The 12,961-nt window shown below is 34.3% G+C and overlaps 2 protein-coding genes across 8 annotated transcripts in view; one reads left to right on the top strand and one right to left on the bottom strand.

The window, feature by feature from the left end:
* LOC100577798 overlaps positions 1-12,961 on the top strand; it is a 238,344-nt gene that overhangs the window by 173,177 nt on the left and 52,206 nt on the right. For 2 of the 7 annotated variants that reach the window (XM_026440399.1, XM_026440400.1), the window contains one exon: positions 8,143-8,340. The exons of the other annotated variants lie outside the window; for them this stretch is intronic. In XM_026440399.1, coding sequence (XP_026296184.1) covers positions 8,143-8,301 — 159 coding nt within the window. In that variant the 3' untranslated portion in view covers positions 8,302-8,340. Of the gene's footprint in view, positions 1-8,142; positions 8,341-12,961 lie in introns of those variants that run through there. 7 annotated transcript variants of the gene reach the window in all.
* Positions 1-12,961, bottom strand: part of LOC412801 (mediator of RNA polymerase II transcription subunit 12) — a 479,417-nt gene that overhangs the window by 453,335 nt on the left and 13,121 nt on the right. The window lies entirely within an intron of this gene.

The following is a 12,961-nucleotide window of genomic DNA, read 5'->3' as shown; positions in this document are numbered from 1 at the left end:
GACGAAACAAACCCGATCCATTCGTATTTCCCGCCCAATTAAACTCCTCCTTTTCTTCCTTTTAATCCGGACAAAATTGTCCAGAACAAACGAGCCACGAAAAACCGGATAAAGTGTATCACGATGTTGAAGTGGCTCTCTGTTGAAAGCAACGCGGGCTAATTTACGAGCAACGACGCGTCGATATCATTGCCACGATGCAAAATCGCATACACACACACACATATATACATATACACGTGACAGGGACTCGTGTGAATAACTATAATGAGAGATATGGGACACACGCTTTTCTCGCCATTTTTTTTTCATCCCTTTCTTCCTCGCGATGAAATGTCGGTTAAACGGTGTCTACGATAATGCAGGGGATACCTAAAAACGGAAACGCGCGATTCGCCAGGCAGGAAGAACGATCGAATGGGATGCGGGTTTCGGTGGAAACGCGAGCAGCGCAACGAAATTCATCGCTAATGAATTTTAACCGCGATTTTGGGGGAAATTGCGCTCGGTTTGAAAAACGTTTTATCCTTCGAAAAGTGAAATTTTGCGGACATTCTTCCTGGCTTGCCTTTTCTTTATACGTTTATGAATATTAACAATTGTTAATATTCATAAGAACGATAAGAATTTCTTTGCAAATCTGCGGTAACACGTTTAGAAATCGTTATATGAGCACTTTGGAATAATATTTTACTGATTAATAGTGTAATATAAATTTGTAAAGTAAAAGTAAAAGTTTGTTGCTTTATTCGAAGAAATGTATGTATACGTGAATTTTGAATTTATCCAGAATTTATCCAAAATCAAATGATTAAATTTTAATTTGAAGAAAATTTCGTTCGTCAAGAAATACTACAAGCTTCTTAGGAATGAAAAGAACATATATGTAGGTGATTGTTTTGTTTTTGATGAATTGTTATTAACAAAGAATGTAACGTTTATCCAACTATCCAACGATTGGTTTATAATTAAACGGAGAGATTTGACGTCGATCGATGCTCGAAATTCAGGCTCGACAGTTATTTCGTTGGTGTAACGGGGAAATTCATTTAGATAATATCGAGTTCGAGATATATCGTGATTGCTATCAAATGTTGTTTAGACGGCCGATGGAATATGAATGATAAGTGGTGAATTTCGATATTATATTATTACGAGAACGATATTTTTCTTTAATTTTCTTTAATTAACGCGGAAATAATCTGTCGAGAAAGAAATTAATAATAACACATTCAAACAAACGAAAGAATCATCAATTTTTACATCGTAGAAGGTTAGTTCGAATTCGCATAAAAATTGAATTTATTAAAATTGAAAGATGTTCTACGCGATAGAAGTTAATAATCTACTTAACTTGGAAAGATTACCGCCACTTTAGCTGCGCTTTAATAATTTATTAGTTATCAACTTGGAAACTTCAAAACTTGAAAAATTAATTAAACTCCGGAGAGAAGGGAAGAGTGATATTTAATATAAGAGAACGAACGAAATGAAACGATCTATCGAATGCCTTTGATTTCGCGTATAAAATTATACGAATTATATTTTCCAATTGTTACATACGCGATATGTAAAAATTTATCCAAAATAATGATTGTACGCGAGAAAAATTTTCAAAAATGAATATATCCTCGTATTTCTAGATTTTTTTTTTTTTTTTTTTAAAGTAAATACTACGTTATTGATCCGCGGGAGGCTGCTAGTAGTGGTATCGGAAGTCATTGACCAGACAAAAGTTTTGCCCCCGGAGTGTAGGTCAGTCGTTTCGCGATCCATTCATGAAACTTTGATCATATCGTAACAATGTAAATCCTAACGAAGACAGAAGAAACGTGGCAATAACCTAAGAATATGTTAAAGATTAAAAAATATTTCCTCTCGACTTGGAAATATTTATCGAAACGATTCCATTAACCAAGAACCATTTAATTACAGTCTGATCTATCTATGAATTCATTAAGCAATAGAAATTCTCTTTGGAAATTTTATTTTTTCTAGCAATAATTCATTTTGCCTCTTTTTATTTCTTTTCTAGGATTAATTATTAATTATTATATACATCCACTTAAAGTTTCGATACTTCTAAGAATCTCTCGATTATCTATTTCTTCTGCTTTGTCGTTATTCCATCTTCTTCTTCTCTTTCTTGTAATGCAAACAAAATTTTCCTTCAAAGACTAAGATGTGTGTATCCTTCGAACGAATAATTCATAATCTATCCTTCTACAGATATTAGAGGACTATTTTCCAACTTACAACTAAAGCCACTGAAACTTCCTAATCAATTTCCTATTTAAGATTTTTATAAGTTTGATCGAGGTAACAGGAAGCTGGTGGAATATAATCTTCATAAAAGCGCTGTTAGTTTGCCGCGGACTTGGAAACTCGTCGAGTAAAGCGCGTTAGAAAACTTAGCGGTAACGGTCCAAGTTAAAAGTAATCAGGATTTAAAAAAAAAAAGAAAAAGGGGTTTTCAATGGATAATTCATAACTCGTACATTTGAGAAGAGAAAAGAAAAATGTGTGGATCGTAAAAATCGTTTCTTATCACGATAAATCAAGACGATAAATCATTATTTTATACGAGGAATGATGATGTAATTGAATCCCTGGATGGGCGACGATTTTGTAAATATATGTCAACGTATCATGGTGGAAAATTTGCAGAAATTTGCATGTTAATATACGTCGTGGAATAACGTACCCGCGAAAGTGGCGTGGTTGCTCTCTAGTATATTTTAATACTTTCTGCCGCGAAAAATGTCGTATTACCCTCGCTCGTTTACTCCCTGCCCCTCCCTTTTTTAACTTTAACAGTTTTCTCTTTAATTGGACGGTTTTTGTGAAAAAGAAAAGGAAAAAAAAAAGTATTAATAGCGCAGGAAATTGTTGAATCGAGGAGATACGACGAACAAGATGAACTTTGTTTAAAAACGCTTCTCGATTATCTTCATTCGCGAGAAATAATGGAATCGTATTATCACTTGATGAAGATATTAAATGCAATATTATGAAATATTTTTTTTGAGACTCTTACATTTATGAACGGATTTATAAAAAAAAAAAATTGAATTTGATATTGTTTCCTAATACACTTTTCGATCGATTCCTTCCATTTTTAATATTCCTGATTATATTTTCATTTAAACTAAACACGCTATCTCGATTCATTACGCGCGATTAATTTAAGACGAGAGTGTTAAAGGGAAGATAAAACGATGTAATAATTTTTCCGTTGTTTTCTCAAATTCATCGTCTACGAGAAATTCATAAAGTACGAATTATAATTTCTAAATGGCATTAAATGGTAAAAGCGTAGAAATTTCGGTTCACGGAATTTAAACTTAAAAAAAATTATAATACGCTGGTGGGCTTAAACGTGTTTACTAAAACATCTCGGCTAACTTTGCTCTTCGCTCGCTTTCAAAATGCATGTTTCATATAATTTAACGACTTTTAATCGTTAATACTGTAAAGAGAAAATTCGCGTTAATTTTTTTTTGCGAGGATGTATATTAAAATTTGTATAAATCCTCGATGACCTGTAACGATTGACCTATATCCTGTATCTGTCCGATCATAACCAACCTGTTCCACTCGTCTAAATTAATCTTACTCGCAATCAAGCAACGAATTATTTTACAATACGCGTTTAATGATTGATCCATACCATTTATTCAAATTATTCAGAATACTAATCTGCTTCACCGATCATTACATCACTTGTCTCTAAATAATTTAATCGTCATTCAATATTATTCAATTCATAATTTAAACAATAATAAAGAGATTACACGATTTTGTTTAAAAAATTATCATATCTCTGTATATATATTTTCTCTCTCGATATTCGAAGAATTTTTCAATTTTTCCTTACAATTTTCCGAAATTGCATTCCAGAAGCCTATTTTCACGTAAGGAGATACCGATCTGGGAAAAAGATCGAGGCGAAATCGAAAAGAATGCCATTTTCTCCCGGATCCGACTATCGAGATATCGTTCCTCTTGCCGATTTTGATAACGATTTTCCGCGATGCAAATCTGGAATAAGGGTGGAAAAGGTTGCTATACATCAAGGAACGCGGTGGATCGTGACACGAGGAGGCGAGGAATATACGAAACGGTGGTATATATCTTAAAGGGATTTCACGTGTCAGGGATGATCGATGATTGTGTTTCCACCGTTGTAGCTTCTATCTGCCGATCGAAGCCTGCGAAACGGAAAGTCGTAGAGCATCTTGCCTCGTATTTTACGAGTTGCTCGAAATGACATCGAAAACCGGTCGTCGCCGTCTGCGCCGTGTGAAAATCTGCTCTCAACTCTGAGCTTCGATTCTATGTTTCGCAAGACGCGGATGCGAAGAGGTTTATGATATCGTGGAGAAGGAAAAATATGGATCAGATATTTGAAAGCAGGAAGAAAAATTTAAATCTTTTGAGATTTATTCTTGATTTTGGAACTTAGGGATTGTAAAAAATACGTTGAATTTATTGTAGTACTTGAAATTTGGAATTAATAATAATACTTGAAAGTATCTCCATTTTCTTATTAAATTTTTAAATAATCGAAAATCGTGACACTCGAAATCAAGACATTCGAAAGCATAAAATCGTAAGTTTAATCGACGTCAGAAAATTTCTAATTGCTTTAAAAACAATAACAGGTAGCAGTATTCACCGGTATTTGGCTGAGTTTTTCCTATATTCTCCGCGAATGGAATTTATCGAACAATTAGAGCTATGTTTAATATTTTCATCGTTCAATAATTCTTAAGTGAACGTTGAAATATTTAAAAACATCGATACGAGATAAAACTGCACAAGATGCATGTCACGTTGTTGCGGTTTTTAATTCTGGCAGGAAAAAAAGAGGAGAAATTTACCAGAATATTTATATTATTATTCGCAAAAATTAATATCACCAGCTAAAATTCATTTTTTCACAGGGATTTAAAATATAGAACCGCATATTCACTACTTGCGAAACGCAATCATATATTTTATATTTAAAATTATTATTTAATCGAAATCAATATAATTCACGTTATATAAAAAATTCACCATTCTTAATTTTTATTCACTCCTTTTATTTATTCTGATCCATAGAAGAGAAATAAAATTCTCCTTCGAAATCTTCGTGCAAAAAACAAAATATTAAGAATTCTTCTTAAACATCTGGAAGATCGATCCAAATAAATTATCCACCAGAACAATTAACTCCCTTCTAAATGATGAAATATATATTCTCCCCGATAAGATATTAAAATCATTGGAAAAGCTTTCTTCGTCACTTTTCTCGCGTTAATTGATTCGCGCGAATCGACGAAGCTCGTGAAAAAGATTTAAATGTATTGTTACGTACAATTCGCTGTTCGAGTTTCTCGCGAGAAGTGGAGGGGTTAGCAGACGCAAAGTCGGATTGCAAGCCGATTTTTGCCAGGGTATACACCGATGTTTGCCATGTTTAACACGCTATGGTAAACGCGTTGGTGGCTGGGCGCGGTTGAAATTTTCGGGATGTGTGCATTTAATTTAACTCCGATGTCGACACAACACCATGTGGACACGATGTGATTTATTAAAGAAACGTGGAAACATTTTAATGACATGCAAATGTAACGCGATTCTGTTTTTAATTTTCTTTTTTTTCTTCCTTTTCTTTTTTTGTTTAATAATATTTCTTTTCTTGGTTGGCCACGTTTAACGCGCCTATCTGTGCGTAATAATTAAACCAGAAATTATCGTCATTTAGAGTAATTTGAATTTTATCGCGTTTACCTTGGACGCGTGTTTAAACTATTATTATGCATTTGGGATTGTATATGGAATAATATACAGACACGTTGTTCGAACGCAGTGTTATTGGAAACTGTGAATACAGTGTAATTCGTACATAGTTTTGTAATGGAAAAATATTATGATAATATTTCATTATCATCAATGAGTTAAAAAATTGTTTGGATGAAATAAGAAATGGAGATAAAGGTAATTCTTTTATAGTCAAAAGATCGGTTGAAAATTTTTCCATATATATAATTTGTCTCTGAGAGAATTTCATCTATTATTTATTCCAGAGATTTATTTTATATTTTAAATCTCTGTTTTAATCGTATTAGTTTCCATTTTAAAATCTATTTCTTCTTCAGTAACGCGAAATAATAAAAAATATATATGTATACATGTAACGGTATGTCAAATTCAATTGTTCAATCAAATTTAATTAAAAATAAAATCAATATCACCCATAGTATGGCAGTTGAATTATTCAATTTCGAACGGGACGAATAAAATCGACTCTGTATTATGCAAATGATCGCTATTCATTTCTTTTTCGACGAGCTTCAATCTTTATGGCACGGAATAAAAAGTTTTATAAAAGAGGAATCAAGGTATCACCCTCGTCTCCTTCGATCAAATGACCATTGCTAAAACATTTAAACATTATATCTCAAATTACGTTATGTCATCTCTAACATCATCGAACGAAACTTAGAAGAAGATTATTAAGCAAGCATCTTAAAATGTTAAATGAACGATTTTATTGCTTAACCATCGTGAACCGAGTAATTTCACAACTTTATCCGAAACATAAACTTTCTAACCATAACAAAATTCGCATTAATCCACCAAGTATCGTTCTTGAAACCGTATAAAAGAAAGAAAGAAAGAAAGAAATAACGAGGGAGCTTGTGAAGCGTAAAATCGTTAAGAACTGACGATCTCGATACACTTTTGTTTTAAGAGGCAACAGCAAGGATCGATGTACGAGGGTGGCTAAGGGTTCACGAGAGCCTAATCAACGAGACAGAGTGTGGAGATAAGCGATCAAAGTGATAGCGCAGCCCGCGTCGATCATTTAAACAGAATAGATATGTGTCTCTTGGAGAATGGGATCGTTAGAAGCACCAGGCAGATGCGCTTAACGATGCAAGTGCATCGAGTGCATCGCGTTATTGACCTCTAAAGTGAAATACAGGGCTGAAAGACGTGGGCTCCCTTTGTTTCGTTAACAAAGGTGAGAGGTAAAGCTCGCGTTTCGCCTGTGTAAGCGTAAAATTTGCCATAACCAGCAGGATTATTATTTTTAATTTTGTTTCTCGATTTTGTCTTTGGAAGGTGAAGGGTTTGAATTTGAAATACGCAGAATAAAATTCAGAATAATTTATACAATTGAAATATAATTATAGCAAACTTTTATTTGTTTCATGGTGCAATTTTTTTAGATCAGATTCGATTTCTTTTATCATTCATAATGATTTTTATTTTAATTTTTTCAAGGGATGTACTTATCTTACGTTGATTGGTAAAAGGAGATGAAAATTTTGTCCTTGGCTTAGATATTGAATCGAAACTTTATGAGTTTCTGTAATTCAAAAAAACGTCAGAATATCGATATGAATTCGTCGTAAATTCAGGAATGAAATAGTCCAACTTTTTCAATTTATCGAAGCTTATGAGAATCCTTATCCCCCCGGATTCTTTCATCTTGGAATAGACTTTGCCCCTTATACGGAATAAATTGCAAAAATCTGATAATAAATTTTGAACAGATCCATTTCGCGAGAGGAAGTATCTTATAAAAGTACTCGTGCTGCACTTTATTAAAGTTAATATTAATCGTGTTCGTCCACTCTTGTCTACTTAATTGAACTTTCCATTTGATAAAAGCAATTATGAATTTTTCACAACTCGAGATACTACGAATTATTCATCCTCTATTTCATCCTCCAGTTTCAATTCAATCAAACAAAAGGGTGGCTCAATTCTCGAAACGAGAAATATCCGTGGTTCTTTGTAATTCTTTCTAAAATTCTACGAACAATTTTCTACGATTAGATAATTTTTTTAAAAGAGAAAGAAATATGAAAAACTATACTATTTATAAAAAAAAAAAAATTATTAATTTCTACGTCGAACATATCCATCCCAACAAGACCCATCATTGACAAAAGAAATTTCCCTCATCCACTTAATCGCGCAAACAACTACCTATACTCGAGGCATCGGATTAATTAGTATCCCTTACAAAGAACTTGGAAATCCTGCGCCTCGAGGTACAACACGCCAGCCCTCCATCTCTAATTGGATCCTAGTTTAAGTATACGCTAGGAAGCTTTTGAGGCCACGTCATCCTGTTTGTAGGGGCTGGAAGAACAAGCAAGGGATGTAGGAGAAGAACAGGGGGTAAATGGAGAGAGTCGCATTTCCTTCTTCAAGATCCTCGGATACGATAAGCCGTGGCTTCGCACCTCGCAGGTATACGTACGATTACAGTCGATCATTGGTGAAATTGTATGGTGAAAATAAGGGGATAGGTTTTCGTCGAAGAAATTATTTGTATACTGCTGAGAATAGAATAAAAGGGGAACTTTTTAATTTATAAGATATAAATTTATAGATAGAAATTTATTTAAAAATTAAAAATCTTTATAAATATATTAAAACGAACGAATTATTTGTCCGCGTCGTTTAAACCTTTGTTAAAATTATTCGAGGCATGATATGTCTCGCAAACTGTACCAGAAATAATATCCGTGACTTTTCTCGAAGATATTTCAACGAATTTATGAAGCGGCATGAACTTTTTGCGCCAAACACAAATGTTGAACGACCGAGGAACGAGGAGATAAAGAAAACAACGTGGGAAGGGAAATTGGAAGGAAACGAAGAAGCGTTTTCGCTCCGTTTTTCTTTCCTGCATACCGTAAATATTAATGTTCAACAAACAGGAGGAATTGATTTTACGTCACAATTGATATTAACTATTATTAATTAAAGCTTGCAGTAAGCAGCGATCGATTGTGCATTAACTCGTGTCATTAATTATAACTAATTGTGAATTGCGTTTATTAATAGGACTATTTGCAATGTATTTTAGTTGGGGATGAATTAATGATAATTAATGAAATTATATGTTTTTCTTCTTTTTCATATGTAATTTAGTATCTATCGTTACGTTGGTATTTATCATTGCAAGAGGAATTATCGATTAAATTGAATTGATAATCTTGTAATTGAAAATTGATATTATCGATATCGTCAATAATTTTAAAAGAGGAATTATCATCTCATTCTTGTCAATGCAATATTTTCAATTTATTAATATAGTTTCAAGAATTTGATATTTATCTTTTCACATTTTTATTTCATCGAGTGATTCTAACATTTATTATCAAACTATGAATATTATTTCATGAAATGAAATATTTGGAATTTATTTATTTCAAAAATATTTCAAAAATTCATCGTTTCAAGTTATTGTTTCTTAACTTTGTTTCGATTAAAATGTATCCAAGTCTGTTTAATATTTTTCAAAGGATAATTTTTTTTTTACATACGTTTATCAAAACGATATGAAAAAAAACAAGTTTATACATTTAGCATGCACATAACATTTAATTTGCTATAAAAAATGATTGTAACATTTGTATATAGCCGCATTAAATCAAGATGCTCGGATTATATTGATCGTAAAGCGAAATTACAGCGCTTCTACGAAAAAAAAAAACTTGATAAAAACGACGATAATTTCACGATCAATCAATGACAACATCTTTTTATTTATAGACAATCTTGCAAAATAGATACAAATAATACGTTTTCACAAACATGAAAAATCGGAATTCTTCTCACATTTAAGTTTCACCGAATCATCTTCACGATTAAATGTTTGCAGATCCTTAGTCACGGTCTGTTTAATCCCTTAGGGATCTCTAGTCATTAGTCCCTAGTTCCTCGCACGCAGTCACAAACGCAATTATATTTCGCCATCAGTATCCGTGTATATCAACGAAGAAAATTACATAAAATTTCCACGGACACGTAAAACGAATTACGTTATATTCTATCAACTCCATGAATATTTCACGCATCTCATTTATTTGCATTAAATATCAACAAATTTAATTATTATGAGATCATAAATCCAGGTAAAAAAAAATTTCGCAATTATACAGATGATAAAAATACACGATCACAGTTTATATTTGTAATATCCATTTAAAAAACTCTCAAACCTGTTTCGAAACGAAATAAAAATTCTAAAATATTCGATTCGAGTGATTAACGGAATATTTATTTATTCATTAAATTCCTATACACAATTTGAAAGAAAAATCCAATTTTCTCGCACGAAAATTCACAATTCTATAAATCGTAAACGTTTAAACTTTCAAGAAAGAAATCGATGTTACATGAAAATAATCCTTGCCGAATAATCTCTCCGCATTCTCTCCTAGAGTCTAGAAACTTTTTAGAATTTCGAATGACGCGTGGTCAGCCACGTAACAAGTAGGAAAAGTTGCTCCCCTCGAAAACAAGACGAATCGGCGTGTATATACATTTGTTCCGCAAAAAGAGCCGAGTCCTCGGAATACGGATTCTTCATGCATGCTTTATGGGACAGAGACGCATGCGGAAAACTGAAAGTGCATGGAACTTTGTATCGTTTCCGACGGTATCCGACCCTTCCCTTAGGAAAATACGAGCCCCGACGGGAGTTGCCTTCGTGCAACGAAAATCCCCCCCTCCACCCCCGATTTCTCGCGACCATTATTCTTGGTAATTTTATATCGAGCCGATCGTGTACACACAATGTCTACAGGATTTAGGGGATGTTTCGGAGATTATGGACTGGCCGGGGATATATTGAATTTTAAACGGAGAAACTGTACAAAATGATACGATATGGAGAGGAGGGGGGATTATTTTAAAATTGATTTACTTTTTCACATATATGTATAGAACGATTTTGCATTGTTCAAGCGAAGCATAAAAATAGTATTGAAATAGTTCTTTTTTTTTTTTTTTTAATCCTACGTAATTTAAAAGTAACAATTTCCACTGGACATTACGAATTTGGAAGAAATATCATCGAGAAATTTTTTTATTGGATTAATTTAACATTTGAATCAATAAAAATCTATCTTCTGCAGAATTTTTCTCTTTCAAAATCTTTCTCTTTCCGCTCTTTCTCTTTTCGCCATCCAAATCTTAACAAAACCATCGAATAAATAAAACTATCGAAACTGTTTCTACACACGTAACAACTTTTTCCAACTTTTCAAGATCCTCCTCCTCCTCCTTCTCGAAAAGAGAATTTCCTCTCGAACAACGTTGCTTAAAAAAAGAAAATTCTCTGCTCATTCTCTCTTTTCATTTCAAAGATTCACGTCTTCGAATATCGACTTGAGTCAACGCTCAAGAATCGAGGGATTGGGAAACGTGTATCGAGTATGTCGCATGCGTGTTAAAATAATGTCAGCGACGAGCGGTGATCATTACCGTGTGGCGCAGGCCACGATGGATGGAGAGAGGAGAGGAGAGAGAGTGGATGGTGGCGCGGGAGAACAATGGGAAAGGAAAATACAATAGCGGGGCGGAATGGTGGAATGCATTTTCTCCTTGTAGGTGCTCGACAACGGTGTCCTACTCGGTGCTCGTGCGAGCTTTTCGAGCTATGATATAGCTCGCGCTGCTAATTCCCTGGACGATCCTTTTCCAACCTGCTTCCAGCTGATCTCTCGCGGATAATTCAAATCCGCGCCTATGGAATTACGGAAAGCAAATCTGCGGGGGTTCACCCGTGGGGGGCGAACAGGGTTGCTTCATCGAGCGCCGATGAATGGGAACTTTTAACGCGCAATCGTTCCCCCGCCAGAAGCGATGAATTGAAATTCTGAGACTCGTTTCTGTGTCCGTGCCTTTGTCCGTGCGTGTGTACGTGGAGGAGGGCGCGAGGTGAACGGGGTTACATCGAAGATTACGGGATTGGAGGGGTTGAAAGAAAGGGGCTATTTGCGAGGGGATAAGGGGGATATTAATTTGAGAATGATTGCTTTGGAACGTTGAATTTCCAGAATCGTGGAATGGGTAATAATAAATATGTATGGAGAGGGTGAGTGTAGCTGTTTTTAAAAGTTTTTCACTTCCATTTTGGAAAGTTTGGAACGCTGAAGTTTTGGGAGTGTGATTAAATGGCGTTGATCCGAGATTATTATCGTCGAATTGGAAATTTTTTTTCTCTCCATCGGGGTTAATATGAAATTCAAAGTTTGGAAGAATTTCTTGAATTGAAAATTCAAGAATCGTTCGGATATTGAAAGAATTATTCAGAGTTTCTTTAATGAAGAATTTATTATTAGAACGGGGTCACGTGTTAATTCTGCAACCTCGAAATTGTCTGCTCAAGTCCTGCAGACAGTTAGACACGCGTTTTCAATGTTGCTAAAATTTTCGCATTGTACCAACTTTCAAGATAACGCACGTTCGTGTATACAAGTTATCTTGTCTCATGGATTGAAGAGCTGCGTCTACATCTATATAATTAATTGCGTTGCAAATTGCGATATAACGTTCTTTTTAATCTTTATTAAAAGAAAAAGAAATGAAAATTTCGTATGCTCGCTCGATTGAAAAGCAGAAAGAAAAAAGGATGGAAAAATAAGTGATAAAAAGTGGAAATCATTGGACAGAAATTGAAAGCGATCGGCAGCTGTGCAAATGTCTTTTCATTAACTATCGAAACAGATTCCTGGCGGATTTTCTGGGATCCTGGGTCGGGGAATCATCCGTTCACGTTTCATCGATCAAAGGCCACGCGGCACACGCGTGACCTGGAATTTCTGGCGACTCAAGTAAATGTAAACGGGAATACTTCTTACTGCGAATGGCGGACCTGCAAAGGGAGATACGGTCTTGATCCCCTCGTTACCGTGCGCCGCGAAATTTGCCAACCACCTGTGATGCTGGTAAACCGTAAGAACCACAGATACTTGCAATTATGATGTTCCTTTTCGACTGTGATACAGTGAATCAATTATAATTAGTCGTGTATTCGCTTCCGTTTCTTATTTATAATTTGGATATACCAGGAATCTTTGAATTTGTATAAAATTTTTTGAAAGAATGTGATTGGATATATAATTGTTTATTATGGTGAAAAAGTATGGAAAAAATACTC

Source organism: Apis mellifera, linkage group LG4 (assembly GCF_003254395.2).
Source record: "Apis mellifera strain DH4 linkage group LG4, Amel_HAv3.1, whole genome shotgun sequence".
Classification (NCBI taxonomy): Eukaryota; Metazoa; Arthropoda; class Insecta; order Hymenoptera; family Apidae; genus Apis; species Apis mellifera.
This window is presented reverse-complemented; position numbering and strand designations above follow the sequence as displayed.